Source organism: Plectropomus leopardus, chromosome 4, assembly GCF_026936395.1.
Source record: "Plectropomus leopardus strain MGB_pleo_1.0 chromosome 4, ASM2693639v1, whole genome shotgun sequence".
NCBI classification, from domain to species: Eukaryota; Metazoa; Chordata; class Actinopteri; order Perciformes; family Serranidae; genus Plectropomus; species Plectropomus leopardus.
In genome coordinates this window covers 31,707,513-31,733,438 of record NC_142179.1, presented here as the reverse complement: position 1 = coordinate 31,733,438, position 25,926 = coordinate 31,707,513, and the positions used below count along the sequence as shown (strand labels likewise).

At 39.3% G+C, this 25,926-nt stretch overlaps 3 protein-coding genes across 6 annotated transcripts in view; 1 reads left to right on the top strand and 2 right to left on the bottom strand.

The window, feature by feature from the left end:
* Positions 1-5,312, bottom strand: part of LOC148189804 (uncharacterized) — a 111,522-nt gene extending 106,210 nt beyond the window's left edge. Inside the window, exon 1 of the mRNA XM_088077126.1 lies at positions 5,172-5,312. The gene's annotated coding sequence lies outside the window, so the exon portion shown is untranslated. The remainder of the gene's footprint in view (positions 1-5,171) is intronic.
* tbx1 (T-box transcription factor 1) lies at positions 4,035-14,795 on the top strand. Of its 2 annotated transcripts, none has more exons than XM_042488118.2 (8): positions 4,035-4,651; positions 5,824-6,214; positions 8,635-8,736; positions 9,139-9,310; positions 10,383-10,538; positions 11,633-11,700; positions 12,321-12,421; positions 13,710-14,795. In XM_042488118.2, exons 1-8 carry the CDS (start codon positions 4,468-4,470, stop codon positions 14,090-14,092), a joined length of 1,557 nt encoding a protein of 518 aa, XP_042344052.1. In that variant the 5' UTR covers positions 4,035-4,467; the 3' UTR covers positions 14,093-14,795. The 2 variants fall into 2 exon arrangements, with proteins under 2 accessions (XP_042344052.1, XP_042344053.1); XM_042488119.2 differs by having other exon boundaries at positions 4,036-4,651; positions 5,875-6,214.
* A 7,903-nt stretch (positions 14,796-22,698) lies between these two features.
* The window catches only part of gnb1l (guanine nucleotide binding protein (G protein), beta polypeptide 1-like), a 28,405-nt gene continuing 25,177 nt past the window's right edge, over positions 22,699-25,926 (bottom strand). For all 3 annotated transcript variants that reach the window (XM_042488120.2, XM_088077122.1, XM_088077123.1), the window contains one exon: positions 22,699-23,414. In XM_042488120.2, the coding sequence (XP_042344054.2) occupies positions 23,136-23,414 (279 nt within the window). In that variant the 3' untranslated portion in view covers positions 22,699-23,135. The remainder of the gene's footprint in view (positions 23,415-25,926) is intronic.

Below are 25,926 nucleotides of genomic sequence, written 5' to 3'. Positions count from 1 at the left end.
TAGTAGCTATTCTTAGCGTGATCTATTAGGCCTATAGAGGTAGAAATAATAGTACTACGATATTTAATTGATTGCACAAATAAATAGGCTATATAATGTAAATGTGAATGTCAATAAACAATAAAGATTTTACTATTAAAAGAGTATGAACTTAGTCCGTTTCTCTTTTCCCTGTTTTTATTAAGGTTTATTCATTAGGTGTAAAATCAGTATTAATTATTACTAACTTGACTAACTTGTCATAGGACGGTCTTTTTTTGACTTGATTTTTTTCTCTAGGCATATATAGAATAATTTTTGCGACCACCAGCTGGAGGTCCTACAGATAGCTGAGGCACCTTTCTGAAAACTTCCTCCTGCATACCTGCGTCTCTCCGAGCGTTTCCTAAAGCCCCGCGGAGAGAGGGGACACCCCGGGCCCTCTGCTGTCAGCGGTCAACTGCTCACTTCCTCTCCTCTTATTCAGGGATTTAGACTAATATTTAGATAGGATAGGGTTTTATACGTAGAGCGCGCCGCCTCGGTCCCCACTGCTTTAGTCACGCAACATGAATGTGAAAATCGTTGTTTTTATGATGAGTGGAATAACCCGTGATTTATTATCTGTTAAATGATGTGAGCGTGTAATTAATAATTTTATCAGCCTGATTGTGGCGCAGACGGGCTCATTAAATTAAAGACTGTAGAAATAAATATGTCCGCAACACACGCGTAAAAACATCAAAGCAGATTTGATGCAGTTTTATTGTGCGTCTGAGGGAAGCAGAGAGGAAGCAGACAGACAGAAAAGAAGATGATGAGAGCGCGCGCCCACAGGTCCTTGTAGATATGACCTAATCTCATCTCTGTTTAATAATAACGCAGAAACAGCAGCAGCCGAGCCATGACGTTTACGAGATCTGTGCCATTTAATGAGGCTTGGGGGGGTTTGGGGAGGTTTGGTGATTTGTCATGTTACCACAACAGGACACACAGGACCACACAGGCCTGTCCTACAGAACATGAGGAACAGAAACGTCCGATTCTCGTGTCTCGTCGAGACAACAGGAGGAACACCAACAGCACAGGGATCTGTCTTGAGTGTCACTAAATGATTGTCAAAATGTTACCTACACTCAGCTGCAATCAGTTGATCAATTGGTTATTTTTTATATATGTTTTAATCAAACAACGAATGTGTTTACGCGCTCATCCAAGTGCGTAAAAGCGCGCACCAAATGACACCGATGGCCCACAGTTTGCCTTCTGTTGGTCCCTGTCACCGTCCTGCAGTAGCCTGTCACTCACCTTCGCATACTGCTTCACTGTACCGTCCGGAGACAAGAGCACTGCAAGGATATAAAGTAATGGAAAGCAGAAAATAACGCGTAATAAGGATGGATATATTTTCCAGTGTTGGATAAGAGTGTAAAAGATAAAATAATAATTAGAATCAAAAGCTGTTAAATTCGCAGTGTGCTTTCAGTTTCACGTTTCAGTTCAGATATGAAGGTGGAAATGACGCCTGAAGCAAACTCCGAAAACTCAAGTGTGGGCTTTGAACCCGGGACTCAAGAACTGCAAATTCTGCGGAAGCACTAATTAACTTCAGGGAAATAACACGTCGCAACTGATATTACTCACATCAGCAGGGCCAGCAGATGTACAGGCACTTTAAGTATAGCCAAGTTTTGCTTTTTTTCAATGAAGAGTCTTTTCTTCAAAATGCATAACTTGCCAAGACGTTTAATTAAATCAAGAAGTCGTTTCAGCAGTCACTTATGATAATTTTTTTACTAACAAATCCAAGGCTGTTTCTGGACTAAAACTGGACTTAATTTGTTTAATAATTTAAATACTTTGTTAAAGAACTTTAAAGTCTCTACAATGAAATAATAATTTTATAAGACCAAACAACAGTGGTTTCATTTTATATTTTATATTAAGCAGCAGCTATAAAGGAGACGTGGCAGTTCGACGCTGTTCTGTATCCATCAGTCAGTGAACGGAGAAACGATGAAGCCGGTGTTCAGGCCTGTATCCTCTAATCAGTGAGAGCTGCTCACACTTTGCTCACTTTGTCTAGTTGCTGTCAGGTCTGCGTGCGTACTAAAAACACTATAGAGTACAGTATGGAGCATGTGAAGTCCTACAGAGTAACGATATTTTAAATAAAGTGAAAGACGTGCTTTATTAAAAACATAAATAATAAAAATCTGTTTTACCGGATTGAAAATGCTTCTCCTGATAAAACTGCTTGAAAAACGAAAAATCACTACAACACTAAGATATGTATGTGGCAATCAAATTTGCTTGTATCTAACTTTTAAACTTTTTGGAAACCTCCCTGTGGTGTTACTAACATAGGTGCAGGGATCTCTTTTTTCTGATTCTTTGACTCATCACTTACTCACTTAGCTACATTGTTATTAAGCCTTGCAGTGTGTATTTTTCCCACACTGGATCAATACTTATTTTCATTTATTGTAAGCTTTCTATTGTAATTCTGCTCTGGCACTTTCTCTTTTTCCACACAGTAGTTGCACGAAATTTGTTTAGATCTTTTGCATGAGGTAAAATGTAGGTTGTTATTGCACTCTTATATTTTTTCCCGTTTAATATTTCACCCCAAAAGTTAGCCTGTGTGTTCATCAGTGCACTGTTGAATTCCTCCGCTGAGCTTTGGCCGCTGCTGAGGCCTGCGAGCGAATTCCAACACAGTCTCTTCCCATTTTGATCTGCTCCTGTATTTTGTCTGTTATCACCTGAGTATTTACAAAGGAGGCTTCCGACTTGGCAATGACGAAGTGAGTCGGTATCGATGGCATCATATCTGATAAAAAAAAAAAAAAAAGAAAGAAAGAAAGAAAAAGAGGCCGGCACACACTGGGAGGAATACATAATGTGGGCAATGGGTTACACTGGTTTTGACTGCGCCCTGCGTAATTTCTTTTAAAGCGTAATCAGTGCACAAAGGGCACATATTAGTCTCAATTTTATGAATAAACTGTGTGAACATCTATCTATCTATCTATCTATCTATCTATCTATCTATCTATCTATCTATCTATCTATCTATCTATCTATCTATTTTCCCTAAACAACAAATGTAGTTTATTTTTGATCCCTGCCTCCCGTGGAGAAACATCCAAAACAAATAGAGTTAATCCTCTAACTGCTTTATCCCATTAGAACCCTGCTGCTCTGCTGACTTCACGCTTCATTTAATGACTGCAGTGTAAATTAGACCATCCGGTCGCTATCAGCTCCAACGAAACCCATCTTTGGTCGCTGCACATTAAAGCTGAACCTCGATAAGCTGAGAGGCAATGAGGCGATAGAGGAGGCGCACGGCGGAGAGGTCAAGTCCAGCTCTGGCCTAAAGTGCCACGTGTGTTTATTCTCTCTGTTTACTGTCTGCTAAGAAGGCGCTCTGCTGCGTAAAATGTGTCTTTCTGTGTGTAGTTAAGACATATACGAGGTATGGGGCTGCGTAAATATCACGTTAAATCGCGCGAAACTGCGCTATACATTATAGTTTAGAAAAGTAGACAATGCATAAGCGTAAAGGGAGATTGTTGGTGAAAAAAAAAACTCACAATGTGGAAAGTGTCAGCTGAATGAATCATTCCTCAAATAAAGTCAAATATCTGTCATTTCTGATATGATTCCACGTCTTGCATCCATATTTAATTTTCACTTGAATTAAAATTCTTATTTATCTGTTATTTGACTCAGAAACACGCAAAACATTTGCAACTGATTAAAAAAGTGAATTAACTTTTAATCATTTATGTTTTGCCAATCTTGTTTAAAGCAAACTGAATTTTCGGAGTGAACCCCCCGCGTAAAAGCCTCGCACTGCAGCCGCTGCTGTTCCACGCAGTCTCCGGGCAGCAGCAGCTCTGTCTGGGCTTGGACAGCTGAAATATGCTAACGCATATATAGGCCCATAATTTACTGGAAAAGTGGCGCACTTTGAAGCCGGACATTGCAATGACGTTGGAGTTGAATTCAAATGACTGACACTCTTATTGAAATAAAACATCCAGTGCAGAGCACAGACACTTTTTTCCTAGTTGGTGCAGGGGGAGGCGTGGATCTCGCTCACTTTTGACATTCTCGTAGCAGTAGTCGCTTCTCCTCAAGGCAGGACTCAGATGACACCACCCCGCCACCGACCGGAGGAGAAACGAGGGAAGCTCTCTCCGCGGATGAACTATGTTTTGACACCAGGACGTGTTTAGGGGTTCATCAGCTGAATGTGAGCGCCGGGGAGCTTTTCGCTTCTTCGCAGTAGCAGTGGGAATACTTTAAGAACAGACTACCCCAGACTCTTGCACCCACGGAGCGCCGGTGGCGGAATGTGAAAACCCCATTTTAGCGCATGTTCCTCTCCATTGTGCGCAGCCTTCTCCTGCTTTCTGCGCGGTTGGAAAGCGGAGGAGGAGGAGGAGGAACGGCTTTCCGCGACTCGTTCCCTTGCCTATGGACGACGGCGGTCCCCTCTCTCCAAAGGCAAATGCTTTCAGTATTGCCTCTCTGATTTCGGCTGCAGAGCAAGCAGGAAACGCCGCGTTTGACAAACACAGCACCGGCCCGAACACGCCAGACCTGCATAACCACAGTTCCTTTAAAATGCACTACAGCACTGTCACCCGGGAAATGGAAGGTAAATCACTTTGTTGATGCCCATAGAGCTGCTGCAGCATGCACACATCTCCGAATTTACACAACACGTCGACATTTTCAAGATGCACAATGGAAAGCAAAGCGCAAAACCACATGTGGGTGCGTTGTTTTGAATGCATGAATGAAATTATTGTTAAAAAGTAATTCTGACACAATTGGCCCACTATGAAAAATAATGCAAAATCAGCCCAATATCACGGGGGAGAAGTCTGAATACAAAGCAGTCAGAGTGGAAAAAAAGTTTCCCAATCCAAAACCCCAAAGCGCAGTACAAAAAGTCAACTTTAATTCGTGGACAGATTCACATACATTGAGAATGAAGCCAAGAGGAGGAGGGTTTACACGGGCACCCTGTGCGTAATGGTAAAAACAGACCATAATAAGCATATCCAGCTCGGAGGGAGGTGTAAATCCATAGAGCTATTTATCCAATAACAAGAAAGCAGCAGTCACCTGCTGCTTGTTTGTTTGTTTGTTCATGCAAATCAGTGTGTGTTTACCTTGTAAACCGTTTACACTCCGCTCTGCCGGTCAGATCCTCTTTTGTTTGCTAACGGGAGTGATGTGGGCGATACCCTTATCCAAAAGTTAAATGGGTGCCGGAAAGCCCATTAAAAAGGGGCGCACTTCTGTGTCAATCAGTCTCGTCCCAAGGCGAGGAAAAGGCACATTACCTGCAGTTCCTTATCTAAATAGAAATAAGAACCGGTTTTATCGCAAAGGGGAGGCCCTCTGCGTCAGATAAGAGAGGAGACTGGGTTGCAGTGTAACACACTGCAGCAGCGCACAACAGAGGCCGCTCAGAGCGCAATCGATCCGAGGCGAAAACTCATTCACTCGCACTCGAAGCTCCTACTTTTGCGAAAATTCAGAGATTTTGAGCGTGCGCCGCCGTTTTTTTGGAAACTTTTTGTCACTATTGGGACGTTCGCTATTTTAGATCAGGCAGACTGTAGCGCGCTGGCAGTGGATGCAACTTCAGGGATTACTGAGCAGCCGAGACGGAAACTTTTAAACCAAAAGGGGTGTATTTGTGCGTGACATCTTCATCTGGAGATCACCGAATCCTGCTTCTGTTTTTACTGTCTGTGTTATAACCGACTCTGAGTGCACGGCATATTTAGTAAATCCAGTTTTTTGGGATGATTTCAGCCATATCCAGTCCGTGGCTGACGCAGCTGTCCCATTTTTGCGATGTTGCAGCCTTCACGACGAGCAGCCTGAGCAGCCTCAACACGCCGGGGGGCTACCACCTCTCTCCGTCCCCCGGGGACCCCTACAGCCAACATGAGTCCCACTTCGAGCCCTGTCCGGCCGCCCAGCATAACTACAACTACCCGGGGACTAACCCGGGCCAGGCCCCGCCGAGTGACAGCGGGACTCCCAACTGCTCCTCGTCGTCCGCCAACTCCACACCGAACGGCAAAACTATAGTGAAGAAGAACCCCAAAGTGGCCAACATTAACGTCCAGCTGGAGATGAAAGCTTTATGGGATGAATTTAATCAGCTTGGGACGGAGATGATCGTTACAAAGGCTGGCAGGTGAGCACAGTGATACACAGGCCAGAGGCTTAAAACGGATTTTTCGCTCCTTATGCGCATTTCGGTAGACCGGACAGATAATACAGAGTAGCAAAAAATAACAAAATAAATGAAATAAATAAAAATGAAATAATAATAATAATAATAAATGTCCGACTTAAAGGAAGCAGCATGGCAATAAAATATGTTTGTGTGAATAAGATGTAAATATTTTTGAGCATTTATGCTAATGGAAAAAATAGAATTTGCAGGATATATATTTCCATTTAGTTTATTCCTTTTTATTTGAAAAAAAGATACAATTGCAGATAGTAACCACCAAATTAAGATAAAGGGATTTCATGAAAAAAAAAAATTATTATTTAATCAGGAGTTCATAATGAACCAACTTTTTCACTATTCATTTTTGAGGATTTTTGTTGTTGTTTTTTTGTTTTGGTTTTTTTTGGGGGGGGGGGTCGACTTCAAATGACATTTTTGGAGTCCAAACTAGTAAAAGTGTATTACACGTATTGTGCTGCTGTTGCTCATTGTGCTAAAATGTAAATTTACACGCCTGATTAATTAAATGAATGGATACTTTCAACAAGCTTTATATTATGCATTTCATAAAGCTGTGCAGGTCTCAGGCCTGCTGCTGGAGCTGTTTTTTTAAGACGAGGTCAAACGCATGGAGGCTTGTCGGTGGATGTGTGGCTGTATTTTGTCAGCTGTAAACACCGTGATCCTGCTGCGTTTTATAGATCCAATATGGATAACTGTGGCAGTCTCACTTTTACGCACCGCCGTCATACAGAACACTCTGGTCTTTAATCTATGATGGTCTTTGCGTGAACGAAGATAAGCTCCTATATACGGTAATTACGGTGTTGCAGTCTTGTTTTTGTTCGGGCCTCTACACGTGTTTACACCTTTTCTTATTTCCTCATTTCAGCAGTGTCTGTCTGCATCCCTCCCTTTCCACTTCAGTCTCATAAAACAATACATTGGTTACATAAATTGCATGAATACACACACATCTTGTTAAACCAAAATTTTGTTAATAAAATATGAATACTATATGATGTATACAACGATATATGATATATGAATGGATATTATAATAAAAATCAGACTATGGCCATTTAAGGAAATCTTATCGTTCATTTCCTCTTTCAAATTTGCAAAAATTTAGACCAATTATATAGGTCATTTTTATATCAAAAGCTACACTGTATCCATTCGCCTGCTTGTGTAGGTGGGACAATATCCTTAACAACGTTGACCTCTGACCTTGTGGAGAGACAATAAAATGTTACACTAATATTATTTTTGACCAGTAAATTTGGTGCCTTAAAGCATCTCCAAATGGCGCTCTGAGTTTTCCTGTATACAGTAATATAAAGAGGCATTAGATAACTGGTTTAATCCTAAAAGTGCAGGGTTGAGTCTCCCTGCTCTGCTCTGTCTGACAGGAGAAAGGAGATCTGCAGCAGAGCACTTTAGAAGCTCCTTCAGCCTCACCTAGCCACAACACTGACGTTAATTGAGCGTTGATTTTAGGATCCCTTTCACTGACTCGGCGGATTACTCAACTTTCAACCCATGTTCTGGAGGGATATAGATCTAGAGTAATCTATAGGGTGGAGAGGAAAAACAAATGTTTGTGGTCATGGGCGCTGACTGCATCTTTAAAACCAGAGTTAACAGCAAAAAAGTGAATGAATTCATATTTCTAGGGACGAAGCAGAATGGTTATAAATGAAAAGAGTTCACCAAAATATCAAAATGCAAAGAACACTGCCTCTAAAAGTTCCTATTAGTATTTTTTCATACAAGTGGACTAACAATTCAGCATATTTTATGATGACATGCAGCATGACCCTGATTATCAAAAGTTCAAATTCAAAATTGAGCTCGATTACTGCCACACTTCATAACGCCCATCTGCGCGCCTGTAAGTATTTCCACTACATGTGTGTAGGCCTTCATGTGTCTGGAACTCATCAAAACAGTAGAGGAGAAGTTAAAGCGTCTTGCCAGAAGTTACAAAACCGGAGCTAAAAGGCAACAAACCCAAAGCTCGAATCAGATGAGGGAGAGTTTTATCTGGTTACGCGCGGCCTCACACACGTCATTACCAATAGCGCGAGGCTTCTGTCTTCTTGTTGCCTCAAGCTCGGGCCAAATTAAGCTCTGTAGGCCTGCAGCAGAATATCTCTCTGCAAACATGCCGCCTTTCTGAAAAAAAAAAATGCTTTGGCAAAATCATTTGCTGGCTCCTCTGACGAATTCCAAAATTATTAAAAGGGTTGGACATTACGGTTCACACACACGCATAGATAATAGTTTTAAAAGTTAAGGCATAAAAATTAAATGTGCGCGCAGCAACCATTTAAGGCTAGATTTAACATTTGTATTGTGTTTTTTTTCTTTGCCAGGAGAATGTTTCCAACTTTCCAAGTGAAAATATTTGGGATGGATCCCATGGCAGACTACATGCTCCTGATGGACTTCCTGCCTGTAGACGACAAACGTTACAGGTAACTATTTGGATGTCTTTAGGCAACTGCAGCACTCATCTGTCACTACAGGACCGTAAAACACTGTACTAGTCCGGAGGCTTTCACTGAGCTGGATAACACACACTTTGCCATGTTTCCACAAACACAAGAAGACAAAAACTAAACATAAATATATCTAAATATAATAATCATTATTTTCCATGTTTAGACTAGACCATTTATAATATCTACATAATATTTTTTCTTTAACATACTGTCAATAATTAAATAATAATTAAATGTCATATTTTATTAACGTCATTTTATATAGCCGTGTCAACGCGTGCATGGAATTTTTGTTGAGTTGGCGACTTTATTCAAGTTAGTAACGCCGGACAATCGGAACTTTGTGTCTAATAAACTTTTTTTGCGACCTCGCAGGTATGCTTTCCACAGCTCATCGTGGCTGGTTGCCGGTAAAGCAGACCCCGCCACACCGGGCAGGGTCCACTACCACCCGGACTCTCCAGCCAAAGGCGCACAGTGGATGAAGCAGATTGTCTCCTTTGATAAACTCAAACTCACCAACAACCTGCTAGACGACAACGGCCATGTGAGTGACTGGAAATAAATGCATTTAAAAAAAGACTAACATACACTTAAGTGCGCCTAAACTGGAACAGCTAAAAAGATACTGTAAATCATTATAAAATATACAGCGATTTAATTAACTTTAAACATTATTTAAGCACACGAGTGTACGTTTCAACTGAGAGCTCAAGTGATCAAAAACAACATTAACTGGTGACTACATCAACTATGAATTCACCCTTTAGCCCCAACAGGGAAAAGCTTGCCGTTAAGGAGAGATTGGACATTTTTATTCGGCCTCAAACTGACTGATAGAAGTGATTTAACATTAATAAAGCTCGATATTTTGACTAATAGTCAAATGCTGCCAAATCCTCCTCTCAGTCCACAAAATGGCACTTCACATCAGGCTTTACTCCAAAAATGACGGCAAGGAAGCGGAATATTTCACCACTGGAAATTATTTCAGCCTCTCCCGCGTGATGTTCCATCTCTGTCTGAGTGTTTCCGCATTAAGTTGTGAAATCACAAAGAAAACGGGAGATTTTCAAGTTCTGGGGGCATAACTTTAACAAATATCGTGACACTGCTGAATGTGTGTAGGAGGAGAGAGGATTATTTGACAATCATCATCATCATATTTCTATGGTGAGGCTTTTCAATATTAACTGTACAGATAACATATTGCAAGGTGGTCCTTATATATTTAAATAAATATCATAGTCTCACATGGCTCCAATCACACGCCACATTTAATGCGAGCGTTACGGCATTTACCAAAACTTATTTTATTTTTTATTTCTATTCATAAATGTGCATCTACGAAGTGGTTGGCATGATTTTAATATGCATTATTATCATCATCCTTCTCATAATTATTATTATTATTATTAATATAACATATTAAATAGGTTTAGGTCGTTTGGTGTTTGAAATATGGCACATTATTTTATTTCATTTCCACCAATCCTTTTTTATTAGCCTATATACCACGATCGAAAATAATCTGACTTCGAGCTATGCCCTCAATCCTCTGGTGCAATGTTGCGTTACAAAATCTATTAGAGTGCTGATGAATCCTCTGGTTTTTGCAGATCATTCTGAACTCCATGCACCGCTACCAGCCCAGGTTTCATGTGGTTTATGTGGACCCCCGCAAAGACAGCGAGAAATATGCCGAGGAGAATTACAAAACCTTTGTTTTTGAGGAAACCCGCTTCACGGCGGTCACAGCGTACCAGAACCACCGGGTAAGAGGCATTTATTACCTTGTATGGAATTTAGATGGGCTGTGCAGAAACCAACAGCAGCTCTGCGGGATGTGACCTGATTCTAAAGGCATAAATAGGTTGAACAACCTTTGCATTTTCAACAGTATATCGCGATAACGTATGAAAATATTAATAAATTAATAAATATTAAAAATAGCACGTTTTGTGACTGAGGCGCTACATTGTGCAAAATTCTTAAAGAATGTATGTTGTGTTCACTACCTCAATCTCTTTCATTGCGCGCTTTTTGCGCGTAAACTAAATGCTACTTTCGCTCCGTGCGCACAACGGTGTTTCCTTTTTTTTCTGCGTCGTCCCTGCTGTTTCCTATCAGGCCCGGCATCTGTCTGGATTTACACTTCAGTGCATTCAGAGGTTATTCAGAAGGACTCGCAGGACGAGCGAAACATTAGAATAAAAGTCGGTCCCAATCAGTAATTTACAACTGAGAGTGAAGACTGAGGGAGTCGGCGCGTTATTGTGAATATTTCCGTGGTCAGAAAGTGATCAGACCGGAGATAAAATAGCCTAATTCTGGTCAGTTTGATGCGAAATGTGATCATTTTTCATTATTTTAAGGCTACACTTAAAGCCGCGATGGTTAGAGCGGTTAATTTATGGCCTTTATAATGTAATGGAATTGGGACAAAATAACACATATGTGTAAAATGAAATTTGAAATGTTGTAAAAAATATTTATATATAGAATAAAGATGGGAGGAAGAGGTTATGATTCTGAATCATTCATGATTATGACTGTTGTGTCTGTATGGGAATATACAAAAAGATGCTAAAAGCTCTGTATATGAATATACTTACTGTAGCCCTGAACAACAGAGCATTATCTGTTTGCTCATATATTCTATTAAAGTCAGCAGTGTGTTTAATGTGATTTTTTATTTATATGGACAGAAGGGATTTTCCATCTAAAATAGTCAGTCCATCATGCTCATATCACTGCTGTCCTTTCCAATAGAAATCAAAAGTGATGCCTTACAGAGATGGAAATGGCATTGTGTATGACTACTCTATGCAGCACTAAGGTTCATTTGATGTTGTGCTCTGGATTTCAGATCACACAGCTGAAGATAGCCAGCAATCCCTTTGCAAAGGGCTTCAGGGATTGTGACCCAGAGGACTGGTGAGCATTTGCACTCAGAAGGCTGTATTATTATAATACAGTCTTATTGGCATGTTTCCACATGGTGTTAAAATGTGCAACAGAGCCAGCCGGGCCGGAGAGCATTTGCAAAATAGTTTTTCTGTTTGTTTTATCTCACACAGGTGCCAGATGGGTGGAGTTTGCCTTATGAAAAAACACACAATGAGTGCATGAAGTTTAGAAATCACTGGTTATTGTTTGAAAGTCAATCGGCCGTGCTTTTCTGTCACTGATAAATTACCAGACACTCTCGTAATTGTAACAATAGATTAAACCCCACCCATCTGGTACACTCAGGCTCAGTGCTAATGCCTATTCCAAATGCTGCTCACCCTGCTCTGCATTTTTTAAAGCATTAACTAAGCATTTACAATGATGTTTAAGGGAAATTTGATTATTTAAAAAAAACAGGCCATGTAATAATAGGTGGCTTCGCATTTCATTGTAAATTTGGGGGCCTGTCAATGTATAAATGCTCATTACATGCAACAGTGTAAACTCTTAAAATGTGCATTTATCATTTTAATATATAATAAAGAAATTGTGCTCTTGACATTCATTAAATGAGTATGTAACTGAATCCATTCTCCCTGCTCCAGGCCCAGGAATCACAGGCCAGGCTCTCTGCCAATAATGAGTGCCTTTGCCAGAACAAGAAACCCAATGTCATCTCCCCCTCAGCAGAACGGCACAGAGAAAGGTCTGCAACTCGCTCTTTGTTCATTTCAAAACTCATGCGTGCTATCAAACATGAAACACAGTCACGTTAGGTTATCCTGCTTTTCGACAAAATGTTTTTCTTTCAATTGTTGGCATAGTTTGCCCCGTTTTCTCTTAATTTTCTATTCCTGAGTTAAGCACAGAGGTGCATTCACAGTATCAGGCCAATGGCTTTTAATTAAACATCAAATATCAGCCAGTCAATGTCATCCACTGCCCACATAATAGAGGTTCTTATGCTATTATATAACTGACCACCACTTCCTAATACAGTCAAATGTCTTATGGAAATTCAATTATCTTGACATGATGACAATTTATTTATTAACCCTTTGAAACCTGGAGCAACATCACTTATCTTATGTTGCTTTCAGATGCCTTTTTACAAGTGTTAAAACCTTTAGCAAATTGGTTCCTTTTCTTTCAAAAACATGGAAAATAGGCAATGAGCAACTTAATAAGAATTGTTACAGAAATTGCAAGAAATTGGAAGATTTACAAAATTATTTTACAAAAGCAAGGGAAAAACTTTATATAAAATTATCTGTTTAAAATGATGTTACAGTTTACAAGCATTTTTTCTTTGTTTATTTGTGGGTTTTTAAACTTTCCCTCCCTAGTTTCAGGTAATTGTCTTGTAATTTTTAAAAATGTCTTGCTAATTTTGGGGTTATCAGGTTATTTATTCTTAAATTGCTCCATGCTTTCTTCAAATGTTTTTAAAAGAAATCAAGACAATCTGCTCAGGTTCCAGAGAGTTAATTGCAGAATAATAATTCAAAAATCTAACCTTAAAATGTTATCCATCTGAAGAAATATATCTTTAAAATGTTTTATTTTAGAAGCATTACATTAAAATAAATTCTGCAACATTTTGAAATATATATGTATGTATATATATATATGTATGAATATTTTTAATAATAACAAATACTGTTTACACTATTCTGGATTTTAATCCAGACGTTTTCTATTTAGAGATGTAAAAACTGCTGTCCTGCAAACAAATACCGCCAATTTTTGAAGTATTACAATTGTGAAATGAGAATTTGTAATATATCAATGCACAGTGCAAACTGTTACTGGCTCCAACCAAAAACAAACATATTAGTATGATCTGTATCTGTTATAACTTAGAGTAGTTAGTACTGCAGAAGTGAACACACACACACACACTCCCTGTTTAGCAAAATATGCATAACCTGCTGGTACAAAGTATGCACGACACATTGACTTGTCTGACTGCTCTCATGCCTCTTCCTGCACAGAGGACAGTAGGCGGGAGTACGAGCGAGACCCCAGCGGCACGCCCATACACGCTGACCCAGCTCACCAACTGATGTCCCGGGTCCTCAGCCCCGCCTTGCCTGTCCCAGGAGGCCTCCACGCCGTCCCACTCACCAGTGGCCGACCCAGCCCTCCTCACGACCTTCGCTCAGATCCCCACGCTCTACCCCCAGACACCCTGCACCACCACCCTTACAAGTACCCGACCACCTATGAACACTACCTGGGTGCCAAGACCAGGCCGTCACCCTATCCTTTACCCAGTATCAGAGGACACACATACCACCACCACATGAACCCGGCCACAGCTAACATGTACTCAGCCACAAGTGGTCCCTCTAACTATGACTATGGGCCCAGATAATGACTGCTGTCCACCGGAACGGCGCTCAGCACTGTGGGAATGGAAACAGGCAGGAAAGGCAACACAGTCCTGTCTATTGATGGCTTACGCAACCTGCAGGGTGCGTTCATGGGCTGAAACTCTGTTGGATAAACCCTGCCGTATTTATTTAAAGGAAATGCATCTGTGCATTAAGCAAGGAACCTGCTCCGAGTCCTTGAAGAGGTCTGCTTTGACCTCTGAACACAAATGGCAATAGCTCCACAGCAGGGCACCTCTTACCCGAGTGGTGCAGACATTGAGCCAGCAAACAGAGGGGACAGGAGGGACCTCTCCTTAACATAGACAAAAACTTTGATCACAGACTGGAATTGAATTCTTTTCTTTTGTGTTGGATGCACTTTTTGATTTGCCTTGTTTTTATTGCTTTCAAAAAAGCCATATGTTATATAGTCCATCAACCTTTTAGGTAGACGAGATGTTTGCATGTTGAGCTCATCAGAGAGGGTGTCGAAACACATCCAAATGTTTTTGTTTGAGGAAGAAAAAAAAAACGAGATTTGATTTTGAAACATTCTCAACATCTTGAGCCGCTCTGAGAAGCTTGTACCATGGCACTGACTTGCAGCAATTCAAAGTAAATAAATGAAGCAGAATGACTGTTCTGTATCTGTAAAATAAACATTAAATTCTTGTAATTCATAAAAAATGGTCTTTGAGCAGATCTTCCATTCAAAGCTCTGTCTGCTGTTGCACTGCTGTAGGGGGAGGGTTAAAAAAAGCTTACCTCACTGATAGCATTGTTCTGGTTGCTCCGACCGGATTTGCCCTGTTGAATTGGGTTGGTGTGTCCGCTGCTCCTGCAGTCATTGGAAGTCAGGACTTGGAGGCTGTCTAAACATTAGACCACACTAAAGTTCAAATGTTGAAATCTGCACCTGCGTCAATAGATAAAGCATATACATACACACATAAATACACTTGTTAGGTGTAGATTTTGTGGGGTTATGTCCCCCTTAATATTTAGAACAATAAACAATATGCATTTGTCCCCATTGAAAAAAAAAACATGACAGTAGCAGAGGACTTTATTTTTTGGCACAATTAAACACATTTACATTATAAATGATGCTGAAAAGACACACATTTATACATAAAAATTCAACATGATATGGGGAAATTACGTGTTTTGTACTAAAATTTCTGACAGAGGACCTCTATACACCATATTTCACGTGTCCCTCTCAATATGAAAAGGCAACCTACGTCCTTGCACTTGTTGACCATGCTTCCTACTTCACACACTTCCCTCTCTTAGTTATGATAACACAATATAAGTGGCTGTGGTCACATTACAAATTGAAATGTATTTGTTTTTTTATAAGTCAATAGCAAGAGATCATTTTCAATTTGTCAAAAAAATGAAAAAAGACCATGAGTGCCTAAAACCTTTAGGGAACAATAATACTAATTCTAAATAACTGGAATATTATATGACTCATTGGGCATTTAAGCATTTATCATCACACTATTGGCAAATAATTTGATAAAATATGTAGGCCTATTTGATGAAACTTCTGAAATTTGTTTTCAAAAACTTTCAACAAGCAATGTAATCATGTCATACGAACTGGAAAAAAAGACAGCATTTGCATTTCCCCTCTCCCCATAAGGATATCATTGCTCATATTTAATGGGACAGTTGTGTGATATTTTAGGAACGTCACCGTCTCCTATCTGTGCAGCCATTTCCACCTCCTATTTGAAGTCATATGAGGAATGCTTTGTTGTCAAGGTTAATCTTGTTGGGGAAAAAAAGTCTGCTTTGGGATTTTGTGCCTTTCATGATACAAAAGGAAATGTACCCTAATGATTCATTTCAATAATGTATTTTTTCTCCTTGAACCCTGCTGCCATTGAGCAGAGAGCAGGGGGGAAAAGGATGCCCGGGGGCTGCTGACCTCTGACTGTTTAATGGCTTGTAAAGGTGTCAAAGGTTAAATAATGTTTCCACTCATTTGAACGCAAACTAATTGGTTGTAGAGTTGTTTTGCTTGTTTGGGCAGTTACTGAAGCTTTTGGGTTACAGTGTAACTGTACTATGAAGCCAATATGGACAATTAAGTCTTAAAAATTCAAGCTAGCCTGAAAGGTCTTTGCAAACTACTTAGCCTTATGAAAAATGTTTATATAACAGATAGGCCTAATGTTATTTGACAAGCAAGCCTTACTGTTAATTAATTCTCATTTTTTACAAAGCATTTTTTACTAAAACTGTTTCTCTCATGTAGGGTTATAATTAAGTCAACTACTTAAATCAATTTTTCATAATAATTTGTATTCGCCCGCAAAAATGGCCAAAGCCTGTCCACTGCAACATTTCGTGCCCCTGTGCAGTCTGGTCAGGAAGCTACCTGGTGTGGACCAATGCCAGCCTGTAGGTGCTGAAGAGCAGCAGTCAAAGGTCAAGAAGCACCGCGAGACAACTCTGGGTTTATTTCGTGCACCGCTGGGGCGCATGGGGCGTTGAGAAAGGGTAGCACGTGGGGCAAGAAGGGTCAAAGGCGATATGCGGACTAATTATAGGGTTCGTAACGCAGAGGAAACAACAATAAAACTGCTATTGCATGTCATTTTTAGGACAGGATAACTGTCAGTGACTGCAGTGAGGAAACTACCATCAGTTGGCTTTTTTCGGTAACAAAGTAAAGGCTAATTTAATTCATTTTCTCCTGATAGATACTAGTATGATTAAATCAAGTTAAATCAAACTAATAACTAATTAATTAGTTACAAACTAATTAATTCAAAAACTATACTGTAAAAAGGTAAACTGAGTTTAAATTATTTATTATTATTATTATTATTAGTAGTAGTAGTAGTAGTAGTAGTAGTAGTAATAGTAGTAGTATTAGTATTAGTATTATTATCATTAGCGTTGTTATTTACTAAACCCAGCTCTGTGTCTCAGGACCACTATTAACGATCAGCTGAAAAGGTTGCAGTGGAAAGCAAAAACACCTTAATTACAAGTTAATTAGCAGTGAGGTTACAATTAAGCAGTGGAGGAGGTATTCAGAGCCTTCGTTTGAATAAAAATAGCTATTGCAATACAGATGCTCTATCACAAGTAACAGCCTACTCTGCAATGAAAATGAAACTTAAGTGAGCATTTTATGAGTAAAATATACTACTATACTCATAAATACTCATGATAAAAAAACATGGCCCCTGAGGGTGGTATTGAGTCACAGTTCAATATTACAGTTTCTCAAGTTGGATCTAATTTTTACTTTATAGTCTATAGTTTATGGTTGGTAGGCCCTTTGTAGTTTAATCTATAACAATGAAATATATTTAATATGCTAGTCTTGCATGTGAAATCTTTGTCTGTGAACAAACTAACAATATTTTCCTAGATACAAAGTAGCATTAAATGCAAGTACTTAATTCAGGCTACAAATATCTCAAATTTGTAATTTAGAACAGTATACATCTTAACACTGGAATTAAGAGACAGCCTTTTCATTTTCTCTCACCACCTGCACTATTAACAGTTGTCCAATTTTGTACCAAATCATGTCCAGCAATGAAATTGTCTTCATATGTTGCACTCTTAATAAATGGTGTCCCTGGTGTAGTATGCATCAGTCTGGGAGACTTAACATTGAAGCCTGAGGCTGCCCTCATTTTGTAACTCTGCCCTACAGTCTGAAGAGGATCGCAAGAGCCTATTCAAATAAGGAACACAGTGAATTTTTAGTCATGAGCACATTAATAAAGCTTTGTTTTAACAAATTAAGATTTTTAAGAATATATTGTTTTGTACCCCGAAATTACAATTATGATAAATCCTTGCAAACTAAATAAGTGATGTGGTTTTTATCACAGTGGTAATCAGAGAAATTGCGCCTACTGGAGGAATTATTATGAATTACACCTCAATTCCAACTAATAATGTCAGTGTGGGGCCTGTATTGGAAAATATTTTCCACTCTACATTTCTACACATGCACCTTCATAGGCTCCTGCATGCTTTCAACAGGCCCAGGCCATTTTCAAGCACAATATTTCAATGTATCTCTGGTCTCACACCGAGGAAAACAGCAACCTGCAGTTACATTCATGTGCCCAGATGTCTCAGACTCCAGGAGCAACAGTGCCAAGGATTTGCCAGTGAAGTATGAAGAGGCAGAGGATGGATGATAATGCGACCTGAGGCATCATTTGACACTTAGCTGCATCTGGAACATCTGTTGTGACAGGCCTATCAGGGTTCATTCGCTTCACCTCTGTGTACATTTCTGCTGCTGAGCCTCGCCTCCCTTTCCGCCATAACTGGGGGACAGTTATTAAAAACAAGCCAGGCAAACCAATCAGAGTCCACCACCTAAACAACAGAACACGTGTTTCACGTTTTCCCCCCTATGGCCTCTCAACTAATACAAAAGGTACTATGGTTGATGGTGCACATGAGGTTGCTGACGGACATTTTAAGCAGAACATCAAAACACATCACCACAGCTGGGCAAGAGCCTTGATACATTTGTATTAAGTCACATTTGAAAAAATAAATAAAACCAACTTAGCCGTGAGGCGGAACATTAGCTTTGGCTCATACCGAAGGGATTATATTATTCAAATCATTCTTTTCCCCAATATATGTTTTCTAAAGAATTAGACTCACACTGAAAGGCTCAGGGAGTCACGGCATCAACCACACACACACATACCAACACTACCCATCGGATTATGTCCTATCCTAAAGCCAGGCTGACCTCTGACCTTCAAGGCCAAGGAAGACACACGTTAGGTGATAAGTGAAGCTCAGGGCCTATTGTGCACACGGTCTCCCTGTCCATTTGTTGACTTCCTAAATGATCCATTATGAAGTGATTTACGAGGTCCACCACCACCCCACCAAGCACTTCTGAGGCCGGTGGGTTGCAGTCTGCTCCATTCAGCAGACATCTGCACCAATGGACCCGGCATTTGATTTATCAGAGAATGGACGGAAGCTGGCCCACGCCACCTCTGGTGTTTGTTCAAAGACAACGGGAGAGTTAGGAAGCTGTCATGAATGCAAGATGTCACCAGAGGGGTCAGACACAAAAGGTATAGATGGAGCTCTGCGGGGGGGACAAGCAAAACATGCCATTAAAACCAGGAAAAGAAAGAAAGAAAAAGGAAAGAAAGAAACCAGAAAAGAAGACAAGTAGAATTAGAAGTTGTAGTATCATAGTAGGGGTCAATTGATATTGGTTTTTCAGGGCCAATACCAATTATTAGTAATAAATAAGATAAATAATATTTATATATCCTGTATTTAACCAGGTAAAAAACTCATTGAGATTTAAAATCTCTTTTCTTCCTTTTAAAAGTGACATAAATTCTGCCATAGTGATCAGCTCAGACAGTTTTAAGTCCTTCTAATATTTGGAACCAATATGCATTTACGATAAAAACGAAAATTTTTCTGTCCAAATTTAGAATTTGGAATTTAACAAACTCCAACACAAAATTTTGTTTGAATGCCTTCAGCAAAAGTTTCATCAAAACTGAAACTTTTAACATTGTATACAGCAAGTTCCTGGCTACTTTTTTTTATAAAGTCAGGTGAAAATTTGGATAAAAAATGAATAATATAGCTCCCTGAGGTTTGGCACTGTCTTTGCACTTTTTATTGCTTAATATTTGACATTTTGCCAATTTTAAATATGTGCAATTTAGTCAATTTCCATAGGAATTCATGAGTTATGGCCATGTTTTGAGATCACAGTGACATTGACCAAACAAATAAACAGAATTTTAATCAGTTCATCCTGGAGTCCAAGTGGATGTTTGTGCCAAATTTAAAGACATTCCATCAAGGTGTTCTTGAGATGTGTCCACGAGAATGAGACGGACAAGGGCACGGTGATGTTGAACTTTGACCTATGACCACCAACATCTAAACAGTTCATAGTTGAGTCCAAGTGGACGTTTGTGCCAAAACTGAGGAAATTCTCTCCATGCGTTCTTGAGATATTCACATTCATGAAAATGGGACAGATGGAAAACCTAAAAAAATTATGCCCAGCCACAGCTATCGCCATAAAAAGTTCTTATTGCATGTACTTTGAAAATGACGTCATTAAGTACAAACACAACTCATTCAAACATAACAAATCCAAGCAAGAAAACCAACCACAACCTGCAGCTCCACACTTTTCTTTTTTTTTTTTTTTTTTTTTTACAATGACAGTAGCGACACAGCAAGGCAGCTTGTCTAGCAAATGACCTTGTCTTTCTTCTGTTCACTAATGATTCGTGGCCATTATGCTCGTCTGGCTCTTTGATTTCTCAGGCCTTTCCTGTACAGCACGACGAGCTTCTTAACTTAAGGTCATCCCAGGAGACAAAGCCTTTATGAAGCAGAACGTGGAGTGTTTGAAGCCCTGGCCCCCGGCCTCTCGGCACAGTGTTGTAACACATGAGCTCCCATGCTGCTCATTGACTCACAGAGATATTATTAGAGACAGTGGCCAGAAAAACAACACCTCTCTATTTTCTCTGGGACTTTCACAGCAGGACCCTTGGCCTTGTTCATGACAAATGTCTGTTTCTTAAAAAGACATCTGTATTTGGCATTACATGTGAAGTAAATGTAAACGTTGACAATTGTCTTATGTTGAAATGCAAATGCCTACAATTTTTTTTTCTTTTTTTCACTTATTTGAATTCTTCAGAATTTCACAGTTTCATTGACATAGATTTCGACACGTCTCACCCTTGTGATTGACAAAGCGGTAATACTTGTTAAGAAAAGAAATTCAGCTCATAACCAAATAATGCTGACCAAGAGCGTCTGTAGATCAGCGCCTCCACTAAACCAACAGCTCTCTGTTCTTTCTGTGCCTGCTGTGATTAACCTTGTTTGACAAATACAGCTCAGGCCAGGCTGGAGGGCCTGTGTGTTAAGCTAAGAGCTGCTAGAATAACAACACAAGATTACATAGCTGCTCAGGTGCATCGTATGCCTCAGATTCAGGCCCACTGGAGCAAATCTCCTATCACATAAGTCAACACAATCAGGAGCTGCACAGAGAATCACAAAAAGCTTCAGCAAACAGAGGGCTGAAAAAGTCAGCCTGTCCCTAATTGACAAATTTGAAATACATCAGATATTTCAACTGGCCTCACATTTTAAGTTAGGCAGTGTCTGCCCGAGACAGATATACATATGCACAGGTGTATGTATTTGTTAACACAATGAAAATACCATATTATATCATATGAAAATTATACTTTGAATACTTTTTCAGAAGGAAGTATTGGACACCTGCATTTTTTACTTTCCGAAATTTATATTAACTTTTTTTGTTTGTTTGTGGGGGGTTTTTAAGGTAAGGATGTTGGAATGGTGTTTACAAATGGAGAAAATGAATGGCGGAATGGAAATCAGAATAACATGAAAACTAAAAATAATTTCCAAAGACTATTATATATATATATATATATATATATATATATATATATATATATACACACACACACACATATACACATATATACATATATATACATATATATATATATATATATATATACAGCATCTATTACAGTGGAGTTTGGTGTGTCTAAATATTGCAAGAGGAGATATATTTTATTTTTAAGTCTTGAGCTACATGGTTTTGATGGGATAAAAAATAAGTTTTTGATTTATCTACAAAAATATGAGAGATGAGTATATGAGTATATTTTTGCATATTAACACACATTTTACTCCTCACTTTCCATATTTTGCTTTTGTTTTTGTGCAAACTTTCTTAATCAATGTGATGGTCTGAAATGTGCCAACATACCATCATAATAATATATATATTCCCTCAAGTAAAAGTAACTTTCATTTGAAAAATGTGTGTGAAATTCCTGCCTCTGCATGTACTTTCCTTAAAACAATAATAAAATGAATATACATTTTGATATTCATGTTATTTTTGAAGTGAAGGGTAGACACAAGAGTATAAATTTGTGCAAATATAAACTATATCCAGGCAATAGGTGAAAAATTACGAGACTAAGTACCACCAACATCCTCTATGTAGTTTTATTTCAAACTTTTTGATTATGGGGTGAGTGAATGTATTGATAATTATGTCACTTTTTGCTGTATAAAATAGTTTTGCTATGATCGTCCATTTCATGAAGGTGACATAACTATAAATTATTTTTTTTAAAGATGGTTGTGTTTTGTAGTTTGCAATTCTTATGTTAGAAATATTTACCTATGTATTTCTAGTGATTGTAAACATTGTTTTTATTTAACTGTATTCAGATTTATGAAAAGAACAGAATAATGAGCTGGTACAAAGAAGCTTTTCATGGAGTTACTAATGCAATTTTGATTCATATGAAGACTATATGAAATCAGTTAAGGTTGATTTTAAACACTAATCCTTATTCAAGAGATTATGCTGAGCAGCATGTTTGATCTATTTTTATGAATCCTGAGGCATGATGCAGTGTGAACTGTATTAATTCACTTAAAGCTAATTACAAGACAGATGGGGGCTTGTTGTGTGGGATAAGCTTGAAATTATATTGAAACTGACAAAATGTGAAGACATCAGTAACCAACGCCTTGATGACATAGTTCTTCACTTTTATTATTACCACGTTACTCACCAGGTTGCCAGGTTTCATGTAGGTACTAGAATTTTTAGGAATGTAAACAACTGAGCTGGAGCAGTGTAAATGTATTTGGTTTACTACAATATCTTTCTTGCTCATAAGAGCTCAGGTGAGACAGGGGGTCAAAAGGTGGAAACCGGCGCAACATAATGACATGATGAATAATAACTCAATGAATTAGCCAATGTTATCTATTGGCGCTGCTTTCAACTGTTAATGTTGTTTGGTGCTAGATGGTGACATCACAACAAGAGACAAGTATAACTAAACACAATATACACAGTCCATTTGTCCAGTCATTAAAAAAATAACACTGGACTATTATTGAATTGGCGGTCAGTCAGTAGAAAGTATTATTAAAAGTCCATATATCCCCCAAGAGCTCAGCGGCTCAGCCAGTGTCAGCTCCTTCATTATATACTGACCACAGGCTGATCCGCTGGTCCTTGGATCCAGCAGCTAGCAGTCTTTGTCTGGGGTCCTGGTGGTCAGAGAAGGCCACACTCAGCACCATGTCAGAGTGGTATTGAAGCACTGCCAGCGGCCGCAGTTTCTTCCACCCAAATACCCGTACCCGATGGTCCCAGCCCGCCGACGCCAGAAGCTTACCGTCCCCCCTGATACAAAGCTGGGAGACCCCAGGGTTGACCAACGTCACACCTTCCTGGAGCTGTTAAACCACAGAAGAGGAGAGGAATCTTAACATTTCTATGCAGGTGAGAACCATTTATCACAAATGCATGCTGAGACACCTTTACATGAATCAAAAAAAACTTTGCAAAGGCAAAGGAATTGTTGGAGAAACCGAAAACCAAATGAACCTATAGTTCATGCAAATAAGACAAAAATAATCGGACAAACTAATTAGGTCAGTGAGTCAATTAATCACTGCCGTCTAGGAACCTGAGGCCAACACAAACACCGACAGGGAGAGACTATCAGCTGATCTGATGACTGAGGTCCAAGCGTGAGGCTGGATGTCTGTCGGACCTGGCTGGAGACTCCTGGGACTCAATCATCGGCCATAAAACATTACGGCACGAGGGCAGCGAGCAGATCTCTCTGCGTCCCACTATTTGGTTTGGAGTTAGGGAGGCCTATTCTGGAAGCGGGGCTTGAGTTACCTTTGTCACAGTTTGCAAGAAAGTGAGAGACCATCTCGCTGAAATGCTTGTTTGCAGAGGTCTTGTTGTTTTAAGCGCTGCTGATGAATTACATTCACACTGAAAGGTCTGGTCAGTGGGAGAAAACACCCGATAAATACACTGTTGTAACGTCTGCCTGCTAAAGATTAGCCACAGCTCCCTCTGCTTGTGATCTACAGTGTCCGAGGACTGTATCAATCTCTCTAAAGGGGCAACATTCTGACATATTATAATGAATGGCAGCTCAGATCACTATCTAAAGGGCCTGCTGAAGTGGGCATTCCTGGGGAGCGAACGTGCTCTTCCTGCAGGATCGGGATCTCTGCTGGACCTCGTAGATGAGACACAAACATCTGGATATGGGAGCTGAAATCAAACTGGACAGCGTATAATTGACTTCATAAGTTGTGTCTAGGGAGACTAATGGCCTTGGATGGGAGGAGACGGTGGAGAATTTATCTGCATGCTCCTGTTCCGGGCAGGAACCATCCACAAACTGCATGTGGAAGATATAAGCCAGGTACTCATAGCCCAAGTGGATAAAGTGGAATGCAAGGGAGAGAGAGAGCGGGGAGGAATGCCATTGATCAAAACTGAGCGTTCAGAACAGGCTTTTTTTTTTTGGCGTACCATCATCGCTGGTGTGCCTGGTTAGACCAAACAAGCCAGATGCATTGATACAAAAAAAGCTGGGAGGGGGGGTGAAAGATTGTTTGGAGCTTCATTATTACCTCAAGAAGTTGGTATGCCCCTACTTCTCTCCATCTGGTTTGCATTAGAGGCCTGATAATGATGGGTTTAAGTGTCTGTTTTTGTTTGTTTTGCTTCCCATAGTTTGTGTCGGGGAAAAGCATTTGTTTCATTAAAGGGTCAATTGTGAGCAGTAAACGGCTGATGATGTAGTAATGGTCATTCAGCGGGGCTGGTAAATTGTTTTTACTCGCTACAGTCTGAGAAAGCTGAAAGAAAAGTGCTGTGAAAAAAGGTTGTCCTGAGCAATAATCTAACATTAATGGGGCTCATATGTTGCCATGCTGGTTCCTAAGCTGCCGCTGATCAGTGTTTACTCTCTGATTTCACGTGGTAATTGCTCTTGATAGTAAAAGTATTGAATAAATAATGAGTTGTTCAACAGAAAAGTAAACACCAATAATTTTGAAATGTAATTCTTCATTTCATGTAATTTATAAAATAGAAATTACCACCGAGCTGGTTGTGCTTCTTTATAAATATAATTGAAAATGTAGAATCTCTTGGACTGTTAGTTGGAAAAAAAAAACATTTGAAATCATCAACTAAGAATTGTAATCTTTTTTTTCTTTTTTTTTTAATATATCTGACTAATGTTCAATTAATCAGCAATCACAAAAATAGTCAACTGATCATAAAATGAAAATTCAATTGCTGCTATCAGTTTTGGTCTTATACAGCATCTGCCCATGTTTTGATTAACACTGCAGCAAAAGAAACAGTGGATATATTATATTGAATATGGTATGATGATAAAACATTTGGAACAATGAAACGATTAACTAGTTGAATGTAAAAAAAACAAAAAAACATTACTGAATAATCCATTAAGTCATTTTGAAAGTAGCACTTTGACATTAAAACTACTAAAACTACCAAACAAGATGCACAATCACCTCAAAAAGACACAAAAACAGGCAAAACCAGCACAAAGTCTGTGTCTTGTCCTATTAAGGAGAGGTGGTGCAGACCTTTTGCATATCTGTGCCCAGGGACCCATTGTCTCATAATCCGCCCAAGGTCATGTTGGGCTTTGTGAAAACAGGATGATTTTATGGACTAAATGACAAATCGATTGACGGAGAAAACAATCAGCAGATTAATGGATAATAAAAAAATCAGTTGCCCATGAACATGTTATTTCTCAATGTTAGGATAACTCTTCTTTATTCTTAAAAAGGAAATAGTCTAAACTGTGCTGTCATTTTAATTCCATGTTCTCCAGCGGCATTGTTGTTCTTGCTGTCGGGCCACACCACGGCTGAATGAACACCAAGAAAACGTGGC